The following is a 26812-nucleotide window of genomic DNA, read 5'->3' as shown; positions in this document are numbered from 1 at the left end:
TGGAGAAATTATATTTTAAAGATTAGGGAGAATTGGGGGGGGACTATATACAAGAGAGACTAGGAACTCCTTGGGAAAGAGGGGGAAAATGGAACAATACACAACAGTGTACACAATATGGCAAATTCAAGTCATGTGCAGTGAGATGTGAGATGTAAACTCTCCACTGCTACCAAATATTCAGCATATTCTACACGTCCCACTAATGCTTACATGTGAATAGACTTTGTCAAACATGAAGACAAACGTTCACCTGACCTCTAAAATGCACATTTACTGAACGATAGGATTTATAAGTCTTTTTTTTTTTTTTTTAAGATTTGTTTGATACAGAGAGTGAGCTAGCAAGAGAGACAGCTAGCAAGAGAGCACAAGCAGAGGGAGAAGCAGGCTCCCTGCAGAGCAAGGAGCCCCATGTGGGCTGGAGTCCTGGGATCACGTCCTGAGCTGAAGGCAGACTGACTGAGCCATCCAGGTGCCCCCTGAATGATAGGATTTAACAAAGATACTGCAGAGCTGGGGTTCAGTGAAGAAACACAGACCCCTTGTGGCTGAATCTCTGCAAAGGATAATTTAGAATACACAAACTACTTTGGACTTCCCAAGCTTTAAGACATAGTAATTCATAAATCATATTTTGTAATCCAAGGCAGCCACATCATAGTTATTTATGGTAATGACAAATAAGTGCATCGACAAAACTTTATACCAATTTCAGAAAGGAAAAAGGCTAATCTTTGGGTAATTTTTCTCTCATTTGAGTCTGGAATTTCTCATTGACCTTTATTTTTTAAAAAAACGATTATACAGGAGAACCTGGGTTGCGCAATTGGTGAAGCATCTGACTCGATTTCAGCTCAGGTCATGATCTCAGGGTCCTGACATTGAGCCCTGCGCTTAAGATGCTCTCTCTCCCTCTCCCCTTGCCCTCCTCTCTCTCTTAAAAAAAAAAAAAAAAAAAAAAGATTACACGTATTTATATTTACAAATTTAATTTTGATTAACTTGTAAAACACATCAGAGCCAAAATGTAGAAATGGTCTGTCTAAATCTATTTTACAAATGAGAAAACACACATTTGCTGAAGGTCACAAAGCTGGTTCTACAGTAAAAGCTGAGAATAGGAACCTATGTTTCTGGAACTTTACTGCATTCTATAAATCCTGTCCTGTGTACTTACTTGCAAATGAAGTTAACGGGAATCTAAAAACAGGCTTTTTTTAAAGGCCACACATAAGTAGGGAAGACTGTCACAGAACAATGCTGAAACTCCCTTAAGTGCCATTTTTTCCTCTGCCCACTCTAACTTCTTTTCTAAATTTCTATACTGCCAAAGATAAAGGATGAAAAAGAAGGAAAGGTAAAGAGAAAAGGGAAAAAAGCAATAAATCTAAACTTTGTTTTTTTGTCTGGGTCTGAGGAAAAACCAGAGTGCACAATTTCTTGCAAAGCTAATCTCAAATACTCAAGGGCTAAATAAAATGTAATAATGAGCAAAGAAAACTAAGAGGATATATTTTTAAAGGTTCAGAAAATATGGGGGAGAAGGGGACACACACCTCAGTATTCATTACCTCCACACTAGAAACAACCCATTAAGATACGAGATGACACTCAATGAATGAAACTACAGGCTGTCAACTTTAAATAACTAACTAAATAAATAAAGGCACTCTAAAAGTAGTACATGGAAATGAAAAAACAATTATTGAACTAAAAATTATAACAGAGAGAATGAATAGCCTACTGGATACCATGGCAGGGGGAATCAAACCAATAAATGCGATCACCTCAAGGAATTCTTTTAGAACTCAGGTCTTTCTTCATCTTGTTAATTCCAACATAAAAACCCACCCACATCTGTATCCATCCTATTGCCATACCTTTTTGTTATAAAAGAGGACTCTCTGTGCTCTCACTTAACATAAATCCCTCTACTAGAGCTTTGAGGCACATGCTTCAAAGAAATCTTATACTACTTAACATGTCTTCTCTGGAACCTTACACTATTATCCTCCTCTTCTTTATATTTAACCTCTCCTTTTCAATTGGAGTACAATTTTTAAAGACACTCAGATGTCAACCATTACTAATTAAGTCTTTATGTAACTCCTTCTCTTGTAGCTACCCTTCTGGTTTTCCCTTCCCTTTGGAGTTTAACTTCTTAAACACACGTGTTTATGCTCCACACTGCTGCATGGCCATTCCACCAAAATAAGCTCCTCCAAGTTGCTTAATCCACTGGACTTTTTAGTCCTCGTTTCATTGCTTACAACAGCATTTGACATTCCCTCTTCCAAATTCCCACTGGCTTTTCAAGATGCTACACACTCTCAGCTTTCCTCCTGCCCCTGGCTTTTCCATCCTTGTTCCCTTTGCAGGCCCATCTCCATCTTCCAGCCATTAAATACCGACATTCAAGGCTTAGACCTAAGCCCTTTTCTCACTTTATGTTAGCTTCCAAACTACTATTCATGTGTATGGAGGAAAGGGAACTGGATGGTATTTTAAAATACACAAGGACTCTAAGTATACACTCATAATTTTTTAATAAGAAATCCAGCCGAGCAAACATTTACTCACTGTGTTTTAAAACTAAGTTCATCTCTACGACTTGTCATTTGTTTAACTCTTAAATAACCTGCTTCTTAAAAATAATCTAAAAAACAAAATCCCATATATAAAGTAAAAAGAAGTTGGGAAATTGCCCACTTATCCAATTTAATACTACGAAGACATCCCCTTTATGTGCATAAATACAAATACCTTACATAAGATTAAACTAAAAAATTAGAGATGTATCCAATATATGACTTTGGACAAATCCTTTAACTTCTACCTCTCCAGATTCCTTGATAAACAAACAAGAATGATTAGCCACTTTCAGAACAATTACCTTGTTCTGAGAAATGCACAAGCAAGAAGCCTAAAGTTCTAAGAGTAACTAGGTAAATTGCATCAGTAAATAATACTTCAGTCTAAAATCATGTTGATGAATTCCACTTAAAAATACTATTCTTAATACCAAGATAAAAATTATGAGATAAAATTATTTTACAACAGAAGAGTCAATTTGGAGAGAATGAAAAAAAGAAAAAACCAGCTACCAACTAGGACCACAAGCTGATAGCCTGAATTTGATCTTCACATACATTTTTAGCCTCTGCCCCTGAACAGGGGCATTCTTCAGTGCCCCTACTACTCTTTACGGACCACATGGCATCTGAGTTGGCATCATTTGATAAAGAGGACAATGCATACAATCCATGAGGATTTACTCTAATCTGATTTTTAATGAAGTGGCCACCTCATCTCAAAGTAGCAAAACAAAATGATACCTGTAAAAGGCTGAATAATGGCTTCAAAGATACCAGGCCCAAATCCTATAAAGATCACCTTATTTGGAAAGAGTCTTTGCAGGCATGGTTAGTTAAGAAACTTGCAATGAGGGGATTATTTTGGATTATATATTGGGGCCCTTAAATGCAATCTCAAACACCCCTGAGAAAAAGAGGCAGAGGAAGAATTCTCACAGAGAAGTGAAGATAAAGCAAAGAGATTCAAAGATGCTAGCCCTTGAAGATTACAGTGACATATAGCTACAATCCAAAGAATGTTGCACTCTTCCTAAAGCCTCCAGAGTGAACACACTCCTGCCAACACCTTGACTTTGGCCCAGTGAAACTAATTTTGGACTTATGCCCTCTAGAATGGTAAGAGAATAAATGCGTATGACAAATAAGAACCTAGAATATAAAAAGTATTAATAGAGCTAAGGAAAGAAATTTTAATAGATTAAAAATTATTGGAATGTTTTAAATAGCATGAAAAACAATCATGAGCAAAAAACCTATAGAAAACAATCTGCAAGGGGTAAAATTTAAAATAAAAGAAAAATCATCCAATATGCAGGTAGGAATAAAGAGATAAAAGTGAGTAGATTAAAGATATAAACAATGCAGATGCAACAATTTAATTCGTATACCATAAAAAGAAAATTAAATAATGGAGGAAAAAATAGAACTTCCAAGAAAAAATAAATTAATCCAAAACTGAGTGAAAAGCTGAACTGATGATTGAAAGTGTTCATCAAGCAATAATTTTAGTAAAAAATCATCAATACCAAAGTACTCATAGTGAATTTCAAGAATACAAGAATTTAGAAAAATGAAGCATGCCAAAAAATAAAAACAAAAACAAATCAGCCTGGCCTCAAACTTCTTTGTCACATGATACGCAATAATGAAGTAATGGCTATAGATGTTGAGAGTAAAGAGGGATATTCCCAGAATTCCATATATGTGAAGGTAAAAGAAAAGACAGCATCAACTATGCCAACACTAAAAAAGTATCATCCAGGGGCGCCTGGGTGGCTCAGTCAGTTAAGTGGCCAACTCTTGATTTCGGCTCAGGTCATGATCTTTGGGTCCTGGGATAAAAGCCCGATGTCAGGCTACATGCTTGGCCGAGGAGTCGGCTTGTGGATTCGCTCTCCTCCTCCCTCTGACCCTCTCCATGCTCAAGCTCTCTCTTGCTCTCTTGCTCTAACAAATAGATCTTTTAAAAAAATTTAAAAAAGTATCACCCGTGTACCATTCACGGAAAACCTATTTAAAGGAAGATTAAAGCTGGGGTGCCGGGGTGCCAGGGTGTCAGGGTGGCTCAGTTGCCTTGCCCCACATCCGGCTCCCTGCTCAGCGAAGAGTTTGCTTCTCCCTCTCCCTCCCTGCCTGCTGCCCCCCCCCCGCTCAGGCTCTTGCAGGTGTGCTCTCTCTGTCTCTCTCAAATAAACAAAATCTTAAAAAAAAAAAAAAAGATTAAAAATGTACAGTGTCCAGTATTGGCAAAGGAGTAAAAAAAAAATATGCTTCTCATAGGTAGGAGACTAAACTGCCACCTTTCTAAAGGATATATGTAGGACACACATTAATTTTAAATGTTGACTTCCATTTAAATAATTTTCTATACTCACATTCTGAAGTGCCCTTCTATTCCAAAAGTATTTTTAAAATAAATGGACTATAAAACAAAATTAAGACCAAACCACCTGCTAAAGATAAACTCTTAAAATACAAAGCTTTTTGTGAAGCTAAAAACTACAGGTGCCTCCTGGATGGAACTAACAGAGATGGGTAAGAGTCTACATCCTGCAGGGATAGTAACAGAAATTAAAAATGCTCTGTGCAAAGCTGGGATAGAACTCAAACTCACTGAAACTCATGCCTGGGGTGAAGGGGGTCTGCTGCCTATAAAAGGAGCAGGAAAAAGCTACTTATTAACCATAACCTGGAGCTATTGTTAAGATGAAATTAGGTGCCCAGTGAGCAGAAGAGTATAGATAGCTCTTGTAGTTTGTGTCTTTTCTTGGAGCGATAAACCTGAACCTGATCTTATCAAGAATCAGGAACCACACCTCCAATGTAAGACACGCTTTCAGACTGGGAACCCCAGGGTCAGGATGTAGACATGCAAAAACATGGATAAGAAGGGTGAAAACAAAGAAAACAAAACAAAAAACTTCAATTTAATAAGAGAACACAAAACCAAAGTCCAAAACACATGAGGAAAAAAAAAACTGTGATGGACAGCCAACAAAATCAACAATTGTAGGAATTCAAACTAGAAAGAAAAACAACTATCTGAAAATAAAATATGTGTTTAGGATCCTTCCAAAATTAAAAAAGACAATAGACTTGAAGAGGAAAAAAATTTAAAATAGTTAGAAATCAAACCAGAATAGGTGGCTATTAGAGACAGCGAGAACCTGAAAATGAGAAAAATATTCATTGAAAAACTGAGACACATGAACTCTAGCTGGATCAAGTCAAGGGGTTAATTAATAAATTGAAAAATGATACTTAGGAACTGCCTAGAAAATAACACAGAGATTAAAAAGGAATACTGGAAAAGCAATATTCCAAAATATGGGGGTACCAGGCTGGCTCAGTGGGTAGAGAGTATGACTCTTGATCTTGGGGTTTTATGTTTGAATCCCACATTGGGGGTAGAGATTACTTAAAAATAAAAATCTTGGGGCGGGGGATGGGAGGTTGGGGGAGCCAGGTGGAGGGTATATTAAGGAGGTATTGCATGGAGCACTGGGTGTGGTGCAAAAACAATGAATTCTGTTATGCTGAAAATAAATAATTAACAAACAAACAAATAAATAAATAAAATCTTAAAAAAGAACAAAGAAAAATATAAAAGTTAAATTATTTCTAGAATTGAAGATAATGCATCTTTAGATCAATAGTATATTTCAAAGAGTACCTCCATATAGCACAACATACGCACACCTCCTAGGCATAGGGGAATGTGCTCAAGATATCAAGTATGGTGAACAAATACTAATATTTATTCCATGATTTAAAAACAGGACTCTGGGGTGCCTGGGTGGCTCAGCCCTTAAGCAGCTGCCTTCAGTTCAGGTCCCTGGGATTGAGCCTGCATCAGGCTCCTTGTTCAAGCAGGAAGTCTGCCTCTCCCTCTCCAACTCCCCCAACTCCTGTTCCCTCTCTGGCTGTGTCTGTCAAATAAATAAAGAAAGAAAGAAAGCCTTAACACACACACACACACACACACACACACACACACACACACAAAAGCAGGAATCCGTCCTACATATTATTTTACATATATTAACTTAATCACTGCTTACAAACCCATACAACCTCACTATGATACTGTCTCACTACGTCTGTTTAGAACTTGTCCAAGGTCACAAGTTCTTTGACAGGACAAAGAAAATGAATCTTTTAAAAAACTGCTGGAGAGAAAAATTATGTACAAAGGCCTTACAACCAGGTAGAAACCAGACTTCTTAGAGATCCAAATTTCATAATACAATGAGATATACTAAAGGTACTAACAAGCAGGGGGTTACCTATTAACCAAGAATTCTTTATTTGCTTAAGAAAAACAGAAAGTAATGTATAAAATGTACTTTCAGATATTATAGACATTACAGGCCCTCCTGAAAAGATTACTAAAAGATGTACCTTAGCAAGAAGAAAGGTAATTCCAGGAATGAGATACAAGGAACAGTAAGGACAGTGAAATATTTGGTTGATTAAAGTAGGTATTAAATATAAAAAAGAAAATAAAACCTTAGTAATTGTACAGAGTTATACAGATGATGAAGGAATGTTGTGTTTAATCAAATATCAGCACACAGGAAAAAAATCACCATATATACAAGGATACAAGCTGCAGTGAATAGGAGTAACATAACAAATACAAGATATAAAATAACTATGAAATGTTTAACAAGATTTTTCACACAAACACACACACACATACACACACCCCCGGAAAATGAGAAGAAATTATTTAAAAATATATTTTAGAGGAAACTGGGAAAGAATTAAATGCCACCTTTGGAAATTAAGAATTAAAAACATTGATATTAAAATTTCAGAGGATGACAACAGATTAGAAACAAATGCAATAAATGTAGTTCACTGAGTTGAAGAAATAAAAAAATAAAATTATGTTCACTTCAAAAAACTTACAACCAAAGGATGAGGGGGGTTAGGAGAAAAAGAAAATCAAATTCTCCAACAAGTTATGTAGCATCAACAGTCCACAGAAGTAACTCTAAGAAATGTTAAGAGTTGGACTTTGTAGTGCTTCTGAAAGTCCAAGAACTATTAACTAATCTTTCTGCTGACGACAACTCCCTAGAACATGGCTCTGGTAGTACAAGAGTTCTTTACATATTTATTTCACTGAGAGAATCAGAAAACACCGGTGAAACAATGGCACCTTAATCTATAAGGTACAGCTTCATCTCATTTAACAAACGCTCCTCTGGTATCTCATTTTCTAAATATGCCTAAATCATAGCAATCTTTAAATTCATCTACCTTTGGTTAGAGGTAGATATTTCTTTCCTATGGGGTCTGTTAGTTTGCAGCTCGTAGGGCTAAGGCCTCTGGAATGGTGTTCCGATCTCCCTCAGGCCTAAAATATTTTCACAGGTTTCTCTAGTTAAATATTCTTGTAATAAAGCTCAATTTTATAGATGAGTCAGTTAAATCAACAACTACTCTTAAATTTCTTCTCCAAATATAAGTAACCTATAAGTTATGAAGATTTATATAGAGTTCTTTTTTTTTTTTTTTAAGATTTTATTTATTTGACAGAGACAGAGAAAGCGAGAGAGCACACAGCAGGGGGAGTGGCAAGCAGAAGGAGAAGCAGGCTCCCCACTGAGCAAAGAGCCCAATAAGGGGCTGGATCCCAGAACCCTGGGATCATGACCTGATCTGAAGGCAGAAACTTAACTACTAAGCCACCCCAATACCCCTATAAAGTTCTTTTGAATAGAAATACTTATTATTAAAAAACCAAACAAACAAAAAACACATTTTGTAAACTTGGGTCCCAATACTAAAAACATTCTTACGTCACATGATATTTTTAAATGTTAAATAACGAATCTCATTGTTCTAAAGAAATTATCTTCACCACCTGCTCCTTTAGAAAGTTATATACAAAATATTATAGGCAATATTTCTGATAAGGGACTGATTATGGTGTTTTAAACCTATCATCCAAGATATAAAATACAAGTACAAACAGTTCCCATTAGTTTACATTCCCCTTCTCACAAATTTTGAGTTGGCACTTTTACTGATTGTACCTAAAATCCCACTAACAATTCTAGTCCAACCAGAAGGCCCCGATCTATCAAACTGAATTAGATTTTCTTTGGCAGGAGCATCTCTCAATTAGTGCCATTCCCCTGACTAATTCTAGATCCCTGAAATAGTCCACTGAGTATGGAGGCACCAGAATAGGTAGGATTCTACCCCTCCAATTTGAAAACCTCATTGCTATTTAAATCTGTGGGATTTGTCCAAAGTATTCCAAGGTGATAAGGGTTTCCCACGCTATCCTGGTTCAAACCTGAAGATCTTCAATCCCCCACCCCCCAACCAAAACCAATACATGACTATAGTTCAGCTTCAAAATTCCTATACAAAGTTCTGGAAAGAAACTATGTCAAGGGTACCAAACCTCCTTCACTGACATTATGACTAAAATTTGAAGTTCAGAATGGAGAATTAAAAAAAAAAAAAAATTCTTATCTTCTACTACATGGTAAAATCTCTGCCTTTTCTTTCTTCCCTCTAGGTCTTATTCTCTCCTAAGCAACCTCCAAGTTTCATTCTTCTGTTCACAAATTCGGTCTCCTTGCAAATTTTATACCACTTCTATTCCTGTTCTCACCTAGAGAACTTTGTTCCTCCCCAACCTGATCAATCTCTTCTATTTTCCTGTTCTTGCCTTTCTCATCCTTGGGTTTAGGAGAGTTAGAAGGTAGAGTTCAGGCAAGTCAGCTGCTAGGGGAAACATTTCAGTTAATTCATGCAAGCCTGAGTTTGAAAGGTTAGCTACTAGAGCAACACTTCAGGGGAAGTGGAGGGACTCATGAGCAACCCCACAGTAAAAAGCACTTCTGGATGAGGACTAATGGTACATATTCTTTGAACCTATAATATCAGTGAAGAGACTGATTCTTGGTTTAAATTTGGATACAGTCTTCCAATTACTGAATTAATTTTTCCTGGTCAGAGGAGGAGGAAACAACCATTATTTAAGCTATATAAGGAGGCCACATTATTCATCGTTGGTTATCTCATAAGATACAAAAGAAGTTTATAATGGCTAGAAATCACTTGATCAAAAAGTTATTTAGATTGCATTTATATGAAATATCAAAAAAATGTATAGAGACAGAAAGTAGATGAGTGGCTGACAAGGGCTGGGGGAGAGGAGAATGGGGAATGACTGCTAATGAGTATAAGGTTTCTCTGGAGGTGATGTAAATGTTCTAAAATTAAATTGTGGTTAATGGTTGCACAATTCCGTGAACACACTAAAAATTACTGAGCAGCAAACTTAAAATGGATGAATTTTATACTATGTGAGTTATATCTCAATAAAGTCATTTAAAAATACTGCTATGGTTTTCTGTATTTTTATTCTGCATAAAAAGATTTTGTTTTTTTTCAAGATTTTATTTATTTATTTGACAGAGAGAGACACAGTGAGAGAGGAATACCAAGCAGGGAGCCCAAAGTGGGGCTCGATTCCAGGACCCCGAGACCGTGACCTGAGCCAAAGGCAGACACTTAACGACTGAGCCACCCAAGTGCCCCCATAAAAAGATTTTAAAAGACGACTACAGAATATCTGGTCCAACACATAAAATACTATATTAAATTTTTTCAAAGATTACTGGAAAACTTCCTCCACTGCCCAATATTTCTTCACCTTATAGCTTCAACCAAATACTGACTTCACTCTTCAAATTAAATATTTCTTCCAAATAATCAAATGAATTATAATGCAAAAGACTGTTACTGAGTTAAAAAATACCTAAATTCAAATGCCCTGAATTCAAACTTCAAAAATGAAATTTCAAAAAGCAAACCAAAAGCGACCAAGCAAACCAACCAAAATAAGTCAGATACAGCTCTTCTATGCTAAATAGTATTTCCATGAAGTCCATGACAAAAGTCATTTTTTTCTACAAAACATCATTCAAAAATAAGTCTTTGCTGAATTAGGTAAAAACTTACAACTACCCAAACCATAGTGACCTTGTGCAGTAGTCTCAATTTCATATACTAAGCATAGACAGAGCTTGCCACTTTTGATGTTTCCTTCATGTTTAATGTATCAATATCTTCTAGACATGTACTGTGATATGAATTACATGCTATATAAGGTAGACTTTTTTTTACAAAGGTATGTAAGTTTTTTTACAAGTTTTTACAAAGGTATGTACTGCACAATTTTTTAAAAGTTCAACTTCAGGGTGCCTGGGTTGCTCAGTTGGTTGGGTGACTGCCTTCGGCTCAGGTCATGCATGATTTCGGAGTATGGGGATCGAGTCCCCAGTTTGTTTCTCCCTCTGACCTTCTCCCCTCTCATGCTCTCTCTCACCGTCTCTCGTGAATAAATAAAATCTTAAAAAAAAAAAAAGTCAGAAGGACGTAATTGCCTGAAAAATATTTAAGCTCAGGGGTGTTTGGGTGGCTCAGTGGGTTAAAGCCTCTGCCTTCAGCTCAGGTCATGATCCCAGGGTCCTGGGATGGAGCCCCACATGGGGCTCTCTGCTCAGCAGAGAGCTGAGAGCTCTCTGCCTGCCTCTCTGCCTACTTGTGATCTCTGTCTGTCAAATAAATTATTTTTAAAAAATTACTAAGCTCAATTTAGTTGGTGGGTTCTACTGACTATAAAAATTAGATACTGACCTATTATCACTAACCACTACAGTGTGAGCAAAACATTGAAAAGATGTGGAAAGCACAGAGCTATTTAGTTTTTAAAGTTTTCTAAGAATGTTCTATAGTATTCACAATCTCAATTTGCCTCATCTGTTAACTATTTCAAAATTCTGGGGTTTTTTGGTTTTGTTTTGTTTTTAAAGATTTTTATTTATTTATTTGAGAGACACAGATCACAAGTAGGCAGAGAAAGGTGGAAGCAGAGAAGCCGGATTGGGGCTTGATCCCAGAACCCTGGGATCATGACCTGAGCCAAAGGCAGAGGCTTTGACCCACTGAGCCAACCAGGGGCCCCTCGAATTTCTGTTTTGAATAACTTGTCTAAAGAAGTGGATTCGATTTCCAGTTTGCTATTTTTTAAACCTTGCATATTTGAGGATTCAAACTCAGAATGACCTAGAAAATAATAACTGACTCCCTTAGTCAATCCATTCTTTTTCCTTTTGCTTAAAACAAACAAAAACCCCTGCGTGACAGCACACTTTAAAATGTATGCTGGTAACCTGAAAGAGGGAGAAAATAAAACTTATTAAATATTTACGATGCAGCAGTTTTAAGTATTTTACACATATGAAATGTCACTGCTAGAAAAAAAAATAGTATTTGCCCCTATGAGAAAGACTTCTATCCATACAATCTAACATTTTTCCAAAACAGATTCATTAACTGAGTCCACAAATTTTGATGAGATGCTTTGTGTATATGGAAAAGGGTATTGGGAAAGTAAGAGAAAAAAGTTTTGTTTTTTTTTTTAAGTGAAAATTCCATCTTTCTGATAGCTTTATATACACACACACATATATATGTATAAATCTAACTACCTCCTGTACTTGATGAGCCACACTTCAAATGACATGACCTAAAATGAGTTTCTCAATTCCATGTTACTTCTCCTACCCAGCTCCCTGTCTCAAGAAATAGATCTACCATTAGTCATAGCCTCGCAGAATCCTGTATTTTCACCCTTATCACAGTATATAAGACCCTGTGAATTCTTCCAATTTTAGATTTTCAGATTCATGAGGGAAGGAATCATGTCTTTTCTATTCATATTACTTTGCGTATGGAGAGTAGGACAAAGGAATGATAGTAGGACAAAGGAAATGACAGCCATCATCATGACTTCTCTCTTGTCAACAGACTCAGGAGTTCTTTTCTACCCAGGAAAAAGTATTCCCATAGAAGAGGATGTGCAGACTAACTCTATCCTACCATTTCCATTTTGTTATTCTACAGAATGCATAGTTCTAATATTTAAGATCTCTACAGAAATATAATTGATTTCTAGTAAGAAAACATTGGACTCTAAAGCAAATGTGCAGCTTACCAATTAAAAATCTGATTCTCAGATTGTGTTCATTAATGACTTAAAAGTTTCTTGACATCATTAGCTGACACTCTCATTACTGAAAAATGCCACATAAGATATATTAGAGTTGACAAAAGAGAAAGATGTAGTTTTGACTAGAAGTTAGAGCCTATACATTTTCTTTCCCTAAGCTATTTATTTATTCATCTGATCATCCAATCAATAGTCACGAATGGGTAAATTTCTTAACGTCTTTTCTATATGGGAAGCAAGGTATAAAGTAATTTAGGAATAATTTCTGAGAGCTAGGAAACCCAGTTTCAATGTATTTTCAACAAAAATATCTTTAATTTAGTCTGGGAGTTTTACTATATATAACATGAATTGATCCCATAAGCACTTAAGGTGCTCCTTATTCTACTGACTGCAGCAAACTAGTACAAGATCACACCAGATGGCTGACTAGTTGTTACAGTACTTGCTTATACCATCAGGAAGCATTTACACAGAGAAAAATGAAGATGAGATATGGAGTAATAGAGGGTGTTAAGGTGTGGGCTGACAACAGAAAAAACCTGCCACTTCTAAGATTAGCCCCTAACATCCAAAACAGCCTTACTCTCAGCAAGGATAATAATCTACTGCTTTATAAAAAGTGAAAATTTTATTTACCATCTATTTATATTCTGAAGCAGGATGACATACTGCAGAGATAGTTTTCTGAAGCCTGGTAAGTTTTGTAACTGTTTGCAAAACAAAAGCAACAACAAAAACAACCGTAGAGCTACTCCTTGCTTATCCTTATCATTAATATTTTCATTTCTGGAATTTGGTAAAGGAAGCTGTAACTTCTGTAGACATAATATCAAATTAAATGTAATTTTCTACCACTCGTGCTAAAGAAAAGGAGAAGTGCTAAGAAAAGGGGGGAAAAAAAGTCAAGGCATTTATTCAAAATCAGTAATGAATTACAGTCTTAAAAATAGCACAATAGTTTTTGAATAACATATTCTTTAGGGGCGCCTGGGTGGCTCAGTGGGTTAAGCCGCTGCCTTTGGCTCGGGTCATGATCTCAGGGTCCTGGGATCGAGTCCCGCATCGGGCTCTCTGCTCAGCAGGGAGCCTGCTTCCCTCTCTCTCTCTCTCTGCCTGCCTCTCCGACTACTTGTGATTTCTCTGTCAAATAAATAAATAAAATCTTAAAAAAAAAAACAAAAACATATTCTTTAAACAAAATAACTAAGCTACATACAGCCTGATTCAAAACAAAATACATACCAAAAAAAACCCCCATTAATCTATATTCCTGCCCAAATGGTCATATCACAGATGAGTAAAAAGAACTAGGTTAAATATAAAATAGATTACCCATCACCTATGCTCTCATCATTTGCTACACTTTGGTTCACATTCAATTTTCTTTGTCATGTGTTCATCAGAAAATAAGCAAGCAAACTATAAGATTAAACAATAAGCTACAAAAAACAAATAAAACCCTATCCTTGCTTTCAAGCACTTTATTTTTAACAAATCTTAATATTGAAGTATTCCATTTATATTATAAATTCTATTTTAAGCCCAATTAGGTAGCCTGTATTTAAGACCATCTTCTTAAATTCACTAGGAATATAATTTGAATAAAGGACGGATGAAAGCAGTTGTCAGTGGGTTGCAAAGTAACAAATAAGTCTTAAGGCAAAACTGTGTATGACTTGTGGTAATAGTTGTATTATGCCCATATCTTATATTTTTCTGGTATTACAAAATTTAATAGTTCTTCGTAAAAAGTTCTAAAGTTAACGGACATAACACATGACACTATTCTTTTCAAATTTAGTATACCCTTCCACCTCAGACCTCAACTCAATCACAAGATTCACTCACAGGGTACAATGGAAATGTAGTCATAACCTTTATAACCAAAGATTTTCTAAACCATCATAACTGCCAATAGTTTCTCTCAGCAGGAGCAATAAAACTGCAGTGATCCATATATATAATAACAATGAAAAATCCAAGGACTGGAGTTCACTTTCTATTACCAGCTGTGAAGCTTCAGACAAATAACTTAACCTTTGTCTCAATTTCCTCATCTGCAAAGCTTCAGACAAATAACTTAACCTTTGTCTCAATTTCCTCATCTGCATCTAACCTGTGATTTTGGTTCAGGTCCTGATCTAATAGAAATAGTATCTATCTCATATAGAGAGATAGAAGATTAAGGAGACAGTAATTAAAATTTTTCTACAATAATACCTGGCCTACTGCTCAATGTTAGCTGTCATTGTTAGTAGCTAATGTTAATGCTAGAAAAACTTAAAAGGTGCACAAAGAATCAAATTTATGATTCTGGCCTCATTATCATACTCCAATAAATGGATCTCAGCAACCAGACTGCTCATATAAAATTATCCATTTAAAAAGTCAATAAAGGAAATTTTACCATGCATTTTCCAAATACTGGAATCCGTTTTAACAGTTTGATACGGCTTAAAATTTAGCTTTAAGGTTTTTATGAACATGGACTACTCATATATTAGATACTTGTTTTGGTTCAAATGAAATCAGGTGAGCATATCTCCCTTCTTTAACTAATATAACATCTCATTTCTGTGACTCCACAACTCTCATATAAAAGGTTGTCTAGTTCATAATATCTGCAAACATAGCTCTGGAAAAAGATAAAAGTCTATGGAATGTCCTATTAACCCTCAAAGTGAAAACACTGGAAATTAAAGTGAAACCTTTAGGTCTAGAATCAATCAACCTAATTTTCTATACCAGCATTAAGAACTCTGCCACATTTCTGATATGTATTAATCTTCAAATATCCAGGTTCAGCCAAAATAATATACAGGAAGAAAAGTCAGAAATGTCTGCTACCTGAAAGCTCTGAACTTTTCTACCACTTCCAACAACAATCACTTCCACCTGCAGGTAGATTTTGGCTTCTATTTACAAAATATCTGAGTATCTACTATCCACAAGGCACTGTGGTAAATTCTGAGGATAATAAAAAGCTACTATATCTTCCCCTTCAGAATTTTATAAGTTGAACACACAGTTATAATTAGAACACAAATACCTAGCAATAAAGCATACAACTAAAGTCATACAAGTAATACAATAGATACTGCCACAGAAGTACAGATGAAACACTATGATCAGAGAAGGCATTGTGAAAGAAAAAATATTATAAATGAGCTCTGATAGAGGGGAAAGCAAAAGCTAGAAAAAGAAGGGCAAGAATTCCAACCTACCACTTAGCATGAACAACAATCCACTGAGGTAAAAGGACAAGGTATGTTCCAGACAGAGATGGTGGCAAAGTGTACTGGTTTGGTTGAAACTGATCTGTCCTGGGACGCCTGGATGGCTCAGCTGGCTAAGCATCTAACCTGTGATTTTGGTTCAGGTCCTGATCTAATGGGTCCCAAGACTAAGTCCCACCTCTGGCTAACACCCCCCTCCCCCCCCGGCCGTGTCTGCTTGAAATCCTCTCCCTCTGCCCCTCCCCCCATACACTCTCCTCACTCTCCCCAAAGCAAATAAACAAATCTTTTAAAAAAGAGAGAGGGGCACCTGGGTGGCTCAGTGGGTTAAGCCTCTGCCTTTGGCTCAGGTCATGATCTCAGGGTCCTGCGACTAAGCCCCAAGTTGGGCTCTCTGCTCGGTGGGGATCCTGCTTCCCCCCTCTTTCTGCCTGTCTCTCTGCCTGCTTGTGAACTCTGTCAAATAAAATCTTTAAAAAAAAAGAGAGAGCAAGAAATAGATCAATCTTCAAGTTCAATTATGGAAAGTGTCAAAACCCCAGCAAAGAATTCTAAACTTTATCCTAGATGAAAAGGGAACCACAAGTATTATCAAGCAGAGAAATAATATGATACGAACAGTTTTTTAGAAGGAGTTTGTGATGGCTTATTGAATGGGGAAGGGAGATGCAGTACAAAGTAAAAGTGGAAAGACCAGCTGGAGTGCTAAAACCAATGGTTTGGGTATGAAGTGATTAAGATCTGTACTATTCTAATACAATTTTTCTAACTTAAATAACACAAGACCCACCTGTAAAGCCTTAATACTTTCTATATAAAGACTATTTTTTATAAGATCTGAATTACAATTTTGTTTTCTTACTTTCTCTTCCCCTTTCTCCATAACAGTATCTTCCTGCCCATTTCTAATCACAAACTGTAACTTCTCTTCAAAATACCAACCCTTGTCTTTCTTCACTTACTCATCATTCTAGTCTGAACATTCACCTTTGCTTTTATTACTCTTTATCCTCTATTTAACCATCTCTTCCCACCTAACAATTAACGACAAACCAATCACCTCTCTAGCTTCATACAGTCAAATAAAGCTGCTCAAACTCAACTTTCTCTTCCACTACCTCTTAATGTTTAACTTTTATTTATAAATTCTACATGCCTACAACTTTTGTAACTTTTAAAGTCTCTACCCAATCTCTTACAGTATGATTTCCAGGCTCACTGCTAAAACTGTACTCAAAGACTCACACTCTGTTGTTTCTATTCCTGTATCTCCTCAAGATTTCACAAACTCAAAAGGAGCTACTATTTATTTAGTACTTTCTTCATGGTAGAAAACGTCAAGTATTTTACACAATCATTTCACTTAATCTTCAAGAATACCTTATAAGGGGCGCCTGGGTGGCTCAGTTGATTAAGCAACTGTCTTTGGCCCAGGTCATGATCCTGGAGTTTCAAGATCTAGTCCTACATAGGTCTCCCTGCTCAGCAGGGAGTCTGCTTCTCTCTTTCATCCTTCCCCCTCTCATGCGGTTTCCAATAAATAAAATCTTAAAAAAAAAAAAAAAAGAATACCTTATGAGAAAGGCTTTCCCATAAGACAGATAAATATGAGGCTTAGCGAAATTGAGGACCTTGTCCAAAATCACCCCACTAGGAAATTTTATCACCTCCTCTCTAAAGCCTTTAATGTATGTACTTAGAAACATTACTCTTAGTCCTTCATTAAGGACATCAACCACCTGAGAATTTAATATTGATTCCATTCCTCAATTTAAACAATGATAGTTGAAGACATAAAACCGTTTAGCTCTGCTGACTTCGGAAACTTAGGGAATGAGAAAATGAACTCCAGGAACTTCTTAAACTTTTTGGAATGTTTCAGAAGACTTTTGGAATGTTTCAGAAACACTGGAAGGCTTAATTTATACATAAATTACATATAAAGACAATTTATACATAAATTTATAAGGTGTCTTTTAATTCTAGGAAACTGAATCTTAGTGTTAACATTCAGATTCTCAATTTTTCATTCCTAGGAACAAGGAGGATCATCTATTTAGGAAAAATTCACTCAGGAATGTTCTGAAAATAACTTCGTATCTACACAGTTCTGATCTTGGCATGTTAACTTAGATTCTCTGAGTCTATATTTCTTCACTTGTAAAAAAGTAACATCATATACTTTAGAGGGTTGTGGGGAAAATTAAAGCCTGACAAATGGTTAATACACTGTGACTTTGGGGCACCTGGGTGGCTCAGTTGCCTGGGTGGCTCCGTCGTTAAGTGTCTGCCTTTGGCTCTGGTCATGATCCCAGCATCCGGAGATCCATCCCCATACCGGGTCCCTGCTCCGTGGGAAGCCGCTTTTCCCTTTCCCATTCTCCCTGCTTGTGTTCCCTCTCTTGCTCTGTCGAAAAAGTAAAAACCTTAAAAAAATATATACACTTTCACTATATCTTTATTCTGTATCTAGAAGTAGTTTGTTCTCATAATTCAAATCTTATCACCTACAAAAATTCTTTCAATCCAGATCCTAAACACGAATAATACATAAACTTGGTCAATGGATTCCAAATAAACATTTAGAATTATAAAAACTCAAGCTCCCTCCCTTATTATTCAAGGAATGTTTAAGACACCTCTAATTTCGTAAACACAGTATCAGTAGTCTACTTTACTAATACACAATAAGATCTACCACTTTTCTCTCAGTTTTAAAAAAATATTCTAAAGTCTACTACATTTTAGATAAAGGTATTCAGAAGCTCACCTCTCTTAATCGGTTCCTTTCTCTAGCTCCTTCTACTTGCCTCAGCAAAAGAAAAGCTAGGTAAAGAGATTATCTAGGTTGTACAGAGATAGCTAGGACATGCAAAGGTCAAAATCAGCAAGGAATAAATTCTGTAGATTCAATAAAATATGAAATTGTTACTTGTATATGAAGTACATTTGAGAGCAAAAGAGGCTCCTGGGTGGCTCAGTGGGTTAGGCCTCTCTGCCTTTGGGCTCGGGATCAAGCCCTGGGGGCTCTCTGCTCAGCAGGGAGCCTGCTTCCCCTTCTCTCTCTCTCTGCCTACTTGTGATCCCTCACTGTCAGATAAATAAAACCTTAAAAAAAAAAAGCAAGCAAAAGAATATAATCAACCTTTTGATTTTTATATAAATTTAACCCAAGCTTCTTTTATATAAGGGTGGTTAATAATCCCAGCTAGAAATTCAGGGAATTTCTTGGCTAATAGTGCAATAATAAATGAAGTAACTGAATTTTAAAAATCTGTCACCAACATTATTCGAAATGAAAGAACACATTCTGGCATAAAGTTACCATCAAAGGTACAGGAGGGTGCAAATTTTATCTAGTTGCCTCACACCTTCCCCTCACCCAAGGTCCACATATTTCACAGGCCACATCTTGTTTTATGTTAACTTTTTTAAAAAAATATTTTATTTATTTATTTGACAGAGAGAGACACAGTGAGAGAGGGAACACAAGCAGGGGAGTGGGAGAGGGAGAAGCAGGCTCCCCACTGAGCAGGGAGCCCCATGTAGGACTCTATCCTGGGACCCTGGGATTATGACCTGAGCAGAAGGCAGACCTTTAACCGACACAGCCATGCAGGGGCCCCACTTCTTTTTTTTTTTAAGATTTTATTTATTTTACAGAGAGAGATCATAAGTAGACAGAGACGCAGGCAGAGAGAGAGAGAGAGAGGGAAGCAGGCTCTCCGCTGAACAGAGAGCCCGATGTGGGACTCAATCCCAGAACCCTGGGATCATGACCTGAGCCGAAGGCAGCGGCTCAACCCACTGAGCCACCCAGGCGCCCCAGGAGCCCCACTTCTTGTTTAACTCTTATAGGACTCCACTTCAGCCAACTTTCTTACTTGGCTGCCTCCCTTCTTTGATCTAAGGATGGAAAGTAATCCTTAGATTATTTTACAGTACCACTCAAGAGTCAGGCGCCCAGGCAAGAGTTAGATAATCATGGGGGGGGTCATCAAAATATCACCCTCTAATTATCACAGATTTACACTTTAAGAAATTAATTCAGCTCTCATGGGTGAGCATTTCAGGGACAACAAGCTCCCTGTGGACATATCAGTCTTCAGTTTTAAATTATTAAATAAATCAGCATTCACAGCTGAGCCAAAATCAGCTCTACATTCTATTAGCTACTATAATAAATAGTGTTGGTATAATCTGAACAAATTCAAAGACTGTTTTAAGTTTTTGGTAACTGCTTAGCAATGTTTACCATGTGACAACATGATGTTGCTATAGAGTTCTTTGAAAAAAATTGGGCATTAGGAAACAAATTTTCAGACAAAGGTTTATTAACAAGTCAAGATAAGCAAGACCCAGCTTGAACTTACAGAAACATCTTCATAATGTGTTCATATAATGTCCTTCACATCAAACTATGAAAGGTCCTGTGCTTGTTCAAACCTGCAGTTTCACCCACCCTTTATTTCTTGTGGAATCCCCATCCTTCTTCCTCCCAAGAGTTTTTCTAGACTTCCCAATCCCAACAGAAAAATCAATAAAGCCTATCTACAGGAGTATCATCCCTAAAGATCAATTATTAACTTAAAATTCTTTTAAGACACTTACTTTTAAATAACATACAGATTTAGAATACTGAAACTTCTAAGTGCCTAACATATTCTAGGCATTTGGTCAAGGCATACTGAATAGACAGTGTTAACTGAGTTAAGAAAATTTAGTAACTGGCCATGCATTTGATAATACAGTATACCACTATGCTTTACTGATTTGTAAACTGAGACTCAAACGGTTAAAAAGCACTTGTCCATGGACACAGATATTTTGGAGCACAGCCATGACTAAACAATTCTTATCTCCGAGTACAATGTTCCCTTCAACAGGTTATACTGTAATTATGGTCATCACTCTAGCCCTTCAAACCGAAATATAAAAAAAATACAACCTGTGTTAAAAAAAAAAAAAAAAGAATGTCTAAAGAAATTTATGTAAATTTCCACCAAAAAAGAAAAAAAAAACACCTTTTTAAAGCAGGCTCCATGCCCAGCATAGCCTCCAAGGAGGGGCTTGAACTCACAACACTGGAATAAAGACCTGAGCTGAGACCAAGAGTCAGAAGCTTAACCAACTGAGCCACTCAGGTGCCCCTAAAAAAGACATTTTAACGACTAGCATTCAACCCTGTTACTTTGCAAATATATACTGAGGTAGCTAGCCAAACTTCCTGCTCTTATATACCTCTCCCATAACAAATTACTTCACTAATGTGAAAAATGTTTGATGATATAAAATCAAAAATGTCTTCAGTAACTTCTATGTGCACTTCTCATTACCGTTTCAATAATGTGTCACTGCAGCACCATGCAGCTTAAAAGTAATCATCTCTACATGATTCAATGTTTATTCAGATATACAAGAGTCACACTTAAGAACAGAACTACAACATCAGGCAAGGAATGTTACTTTGTGCTTCAACTTATTTACTGACAAAGAAACATTAAATCAAGGGTAACATCTATGATTAGAAAATAGGGGTGGGGTGGGTCACCACCTTCCTAATCATCTAATCTGTAAAGTGTTACAGAAATACAGTATTTGTAAAAGACCCAATATGTAAAAAATATAAAAGTTATAATAGTGAAATTGTTCCAGTTGGAGAGGAACTGGGGAGTAAGCCCTGCTGCCGAACTCCTATGAGCTCTGGAACCCCTATGGCTCAGCAGAGTACCATTTAAATAAATAAATACCCCCTTACTCTTCAGAGCTCTTTGCATCTAAAAACTGATTGTGTTTAAAATCCCACCATACAAGTCTGAAAAGATTAAGACTTCTTCCTCCAGAACAATTTTTGAAATTTTTAATTTCTTTCAATAATGTCAAAATCACCTACTCTGGGAAGTAATACCTATATCCCATTGATTTTTACAACTCCCATCACTCTCTCAATCACTTCTTAAAATTCATTATGCTCATTAGAGCAACCTGCAGAAAATTCAGGGGTGGGAATGGGGCGGCGCATGTATTTCTTGGCTTGGACAACTTAAGTATGACCTTTGTGGATTTTTAAGTACCATGCGGTGCTTGAAAAGGGAGAAGGAAAAATACCTCAGGTGATGAAATTTTCAAAACGTATCTAAACTGCGGTTGGTAGAAGGCTCTCCATAGCCAGCTGTCTTTCAAGAGAATATTTAAATCTACAAGCAGAACAGAACCATACCTCAACCACCAAACTCTAAGAAGTTCATCACACAATTCACACAGTTAAAAATACAAGAAATCAGTGTGATTTACTTCAATGGATTTGTTCGATGCCTTAATAATGAATGGACTGGAGGTATCACCGACTTGAGTTCTTAAGGAGCCTCATTCTCAGCTCAGACCCCTGAAGCAAATCCTCCAGAATTTGGAGCCTCGAAGCCAAGTCCGGTCCAAAGGAAGCCTACCCACTTCTTCCTCCAGGCCTCCCTCCCAGGGGTTGGAGCCCTTGGCCGCCCTGCGGGAGGGGGCGCCGCGACGCCCCACGCCTCGCTCGGGAAAAGTTCCGCCCGCCGTTCTCGGGCCAGGCTGCCCTGGGGCCCTCGCCCGCGCCGCGGCCACAAACACTTGCCCGGTGTCGGCGGCAGGAGGGTCGCGCCCCCTCCCCGCGCCGCCGCCGCCACCAACACCCCGCCCCCGCCTCCCCGCCGCCACCGCCCTCGCTGAGCGTTAACCCCTTGCGGCCCGCCGCCCGGCTTCGGGGAGGAGGCCGGGCCAGGGGGTGGAGTTGTAGTGTCTCCTCCCGGGAGCGACCGGGCAGACGCCCGGCTTGTTTACAGGCCCCAGGCCCAGGCCTGGCCGCCACCGCCGCCGCGCAGGCCCGCCCGCCCGCCCGCCCTCGGCCCGAGCGTCGCGCTTACCCGGAGCAGCCGCGGGCGGGCAGGTCCCTGGTCGGCCAAGGCAGCGGCGGCGACGGCGCCCGGGGAGGGGGCTGGAAGGGGGTCACCGCGGCGGCTGCCGGCCAGGTCAGGCCGGGGGAGGGGGCGGAGGAGGGGAGGAGCCGGGCTGCGTCCGGGCCCCCGGCTCTCGGCGCCCTCGCGGCTCAGATCATCCGGGCGTTGGAGCGGGAGGCGGAGAGCGGGTCCCGGAGGAGGAGGAGGAAGAGCCGAAGACTCATCGCTTTCGCGCCCCACCTGCCTGGCGCCCCCCCACCCCCCCTCCCCAACCACCCGTTCCGGCGCTGCAGCCGCCCGAGCACCCGAAGCTGCGGGCCGGGCCGGCGCCGAGACCACTGCTCCCTCGCTCCCGCGCGCGCTCCCGCCCCTAGCGCCGCCGCCGCCGCCGCCTTGAGCGCGTCCCCGCGCAGGCGCGCTCACGAAGGCGCCGTGCGGCCCCTCCCCGACTCCTCTGTCCGCCCCGCCCAGCGGGCTCGGCGGCCGCTACAGCTGCGGCGCGGCGGAGCAGCTGCAGAGACCCGGATGTCGTTGGGCAGGAACTGCGGCGAGGGCCAGCAGGCGGGGGAGGGGCAGCCGCAGATGACATCACTGCCCTACCCAGCTACTCTGGCCGCAGCCCCCTCGGCCCAAGGCCGAGGCCGAAGGGAACATCCGAATCCCGGTTCGGAACCGGGACTGGAGCTTTTATGCCCCCGGCTCGGGGGCTGGACAGGGTGCGTGATTGTAAGGAGTCCCGGACTTCGAGAGCTTCTCCAAACCCGGCAGTCTGTCGAGCGGGGACTCGGGAGCTCCCCCTAGGGCGTCGGCTCCTCCCGCCCCGGCGCTTCCACTTGTCTTAAATACACACCCCACTCCCTGCAAAGACGCCGTTCTCAGAACCTGGAAGACCGACCCCGTGCTTTCGACCTCTCTCGGACGCAGTTGCGGCCTAGTTGCCGCACGGTGGCCGCGGCTAGAACGCACTGTTGCACCAGGCAGCCGCCAGACCCCCTCTCTTCCGGGGCCCCAGGCCTCTGGAGCCACCCTAGCCAGCGACCCCGGGAGCTTCACGCAGGTGCCCCTACCACCGTCCCGAAGGGCAACAACACCCTACCACCACCCACCCACACGCGAGTGCACTGATACACGCACAAGGCACATGTTCTGAGTTTCTGGCACGTTTTCCATTCGTAGTTCATGGGATTCCACATTGTATTTATTTGCACATGTTAGTCACGTGATTCTGTCACAGGGGACCTCCAACGACCTCCTGCAAGGTTTAAGGAACACAAGATTTTCTTGAGAATAATCAGAAACGTAACAGCTGCTTCTATTAAGAGTTAGAGATCAAGTGAACCTAATTGAAACTACATATGCAGGCTGCCAAAATCCAGTTTAGCTAGCTGGACTACAGAAAACCGACCCACGCTGTTTGCAGACGCCGGGATAGAATGACAACCCTAGGCGGCCAATGAATCAGAACTGGGAGCAGTACATCACCAGCACGATTTCCCATTGGATGGGGTGTCTTTCCCTCTCTCGTCAGAGACTTAACCTGTTCACGGACTTGACCTATACCACACTGGCTGCAAAAAAAATTTAAAAGAAAAATCCGTGTTTTAAAAAATGGTCGCGTATATATAAAGAAAAACCCAAATAGTTCAGTGTAGGAGGCAAGTGATTTAAAAAGAACACCTGAAAATATTAGTCAAGTTGGGTTCTGGCCAATAAAGAGGTAAACTTGCGATGAGGCCTCTCTATTTTATCTCAGGAACTCACTGTAGCAATTTATACCCTGTTACTTTGTATATCCTAAAAGTACTTTGTTGCCCCAACTCTTAGATCAAAAGCAATCTGTTTATTTTTTCTGTCATTCAGCAAACACTTAGCTGTTTTTGAAGCTGTGAAAGCCATCTCCAATTTTTTCTGCATGACTTTTTTTGGAAGATTGTGTTCCTTTCACATTTAGGCCTGGAATCTGACAACACGATAAAATAGTTTCACCAAACAGTTACTGGCTGGCCAATTCTTCGAGAAACCCAAAAATCACTCTACCCAATATCTATGGCGTTAGAATTTCTTAGAGTAAGAGGAAGATGGATCTTTTCCAGGTATACAACATGAAAATAAAATTCATTTATGCACTTGGTCCCAGTATCATCTGAGGACACATTTCCTAATTACTTCTCCCTACGCTTGCCAAAATGAGGGAAATTAGATCAAAGATCTTTGAAACTGTGCCGTATTGAAATCCTTAATACTTAAGACAAGTAACAGCATGATTAGCATGCTGGTGGACTCATTACAATTGTGAAATTAAAAAGCCCAAGAGGCAACCACTATTTGAAGTGCCCCTGGAAAGCAAACTTTCTTATTCCTGAGGCAGAGCCTGGGTAGTCAATGACAGTAGAGGGTAATAGAGAACTTGAAGGACTAGCTTATCTTTCTGCTTCCTTCCTTTAGGCTTCCATATCTTTGTCTCTCTGTTCTATACTTGTAAGAGAATCTGGGTCAATTATAGCAGAAAAGGCAGAAGGATAGAAAATAAGAGCATAAAGAGACTTTTAAGGAGGCTGCACAGTGTGCCACAGACTACTGATAAAGCTGTACCTTCCTACTATTTCTCATTTTTAGATACAGTTTGCAGGGACATTTTTGTTTGAACTAGGAAATTCGTGGGTTATAAGGTAACATTTTCAAGTTTGGGACGAAGGTATCTTAATATTGTCTGAATAAATATGCTTGATATTATAACATTCCCTTCCTTATTATTATATTAAGTATTATGTTCCCAAAATGTTATGCTGTAGACAAAACCCAACTATTTAGAAAGGAGGAAAGGACATTGAAAAAAGAGGGTTAAAATTTTTTTTTGTTGTTTGAACTACAGGGGGACTCCTACATGTATTTGGGTTGTTCAAAGTGAATTTCTGTGAAACCTCAGTGAGAACATATTCTCATAATTGTAATTTAGTAATTCTTACAGGTATATTGTGAAACTATCATGCTCTGCTTTGGAGTTACGTTTCAATCACCAAAGAGGAGGAGGATTTTCTGATAGACTGGCTTTCAAGTCCTGAATTTAACTCTGTGCTATCAACTTAGTAATTGGGAGGCCTGGCGTGAGGAGGAGGCTGAGGTGAGGAGTCTGAAGCTTAATCTGGTTAGCTATACTCTCTCCTCTTTTCCTCGATAATCACAGTTAAAAGTGAAGGTTACATTACTTGTTACCAAATTGCTATTGTGAATCAATCCAGGAGGGTCACCCTTGAGACAGCCTGGCTTAGGCCTCTCAAAATAAATGTCAACAATATAAGTGATCCCTCCAGGGAGTACTGGAGAATTCCCCTCACCTGAGCCATTCACCCTTTCACACTGAGGTCAGTCACTACTCAAGAGTCACAGAGCCAAGCAGAACAGAGTTTCAACTCTGCCTGCCTCCTCCACCTTCACTACCTGTTTCACGTGTCTTTTTCCCAAATATCCTCTTCATATGGCCTCCTCTTCTCTCTTTTTTCCTTATCACTCTTCTCCCTTTCTTCTGTTCTTTCTTAGTCCCCTTTGTCCTTCTTTTCCCCATTCTTCTTTTCTCACTTTTTCCTAGCTTAGTCCAAATTACAGCCTCTGCTACCCACTTTCTCCTGAAGTAGTACATTTCAGTGGATAGTGCCCCAAATTAATTTTGTTGGTGGGGGGTGTGCCCCCCACCCTGGCCCTCTTCCCTCCATCCTTCCCTCCCCTCCCCCAACCATATAGGGTCACGAGAAACTTAGGTCTTTAAAGTTCTGTCACAGAATGAAAAGGATTAGAAAATCCTGTCCTGTGTGACATCACTGAGGCAGCTCTGTCAGGTGGAGCAGATGGGAACTAGCAGTCTTGTATTGTCCCTGTGACGACTCCTGGACCTTTTAAGAGAAATGTGGGTCACCATGAACACCATAGGCCAAGTCCTAGGGAGTCTTCAGAGTAGGTCTCACCTCAAGAGAACTGTATATGGACAGCCCCATGACATTGGTG

General features: G+C 39.3%; 1 protein-coding gene across 3 annotated transcripts in view; it reads right to left on the bottom strand.

The window, feature by feature from the left end:
- Window positions 1-26546, bottom strand: part of PPM1A (protein phosphatase, Mg2+/Mn2+ dependent 1A) — a 46003-nt gene extending 19457 nt beyond the window's left edge. The window contains exons 1-2 of one of the 3 annotated variants that reach the window (XM_032344380.1): window positions 22781-23276; window positions 21990-22078 (exon numbers count right to left, since the gene is read on the bottom strand). Coding sequence is in view for 1 of the 3 variants with exons in the window: in XM_032344378.1 (XP_032200269.1) it covers window positions 26252-26450 (199 nt within the window). In the remaining 2 variants the exon portion in view is untranslated. Of the gene's footprint in view, window positions 1-21989; window positions 22079-22780; window positions 23277-26251 lie in introns of those variants that run through there. The other 2 variants (XM_032344378.1, XM_032344379.1) reach the window with 2 other exon arrangements.
- Between the last annotated feature and the right edge of the window lie 266 nt (window positions 26547-26812).

The sequence above is a fragment of the Mustela erminea genome, chromosome 5 (assembly GCF_009829155.1).
Source record: "Mustela erminea isolate mMusErm1 chromosome 5, mMusErm1.Pri, whole genome shotgun sequence".
Classification (NCBI taxonomy): domain Eukaryota; kingdom Metazoa; phylum Chordata; class Mammalia; order Carnivora; family Mustelidae; genus Mustela; species Mustela erminea.
This window is presented reverse-complemented; position numbering and strand designations above follow the sequence as displayed.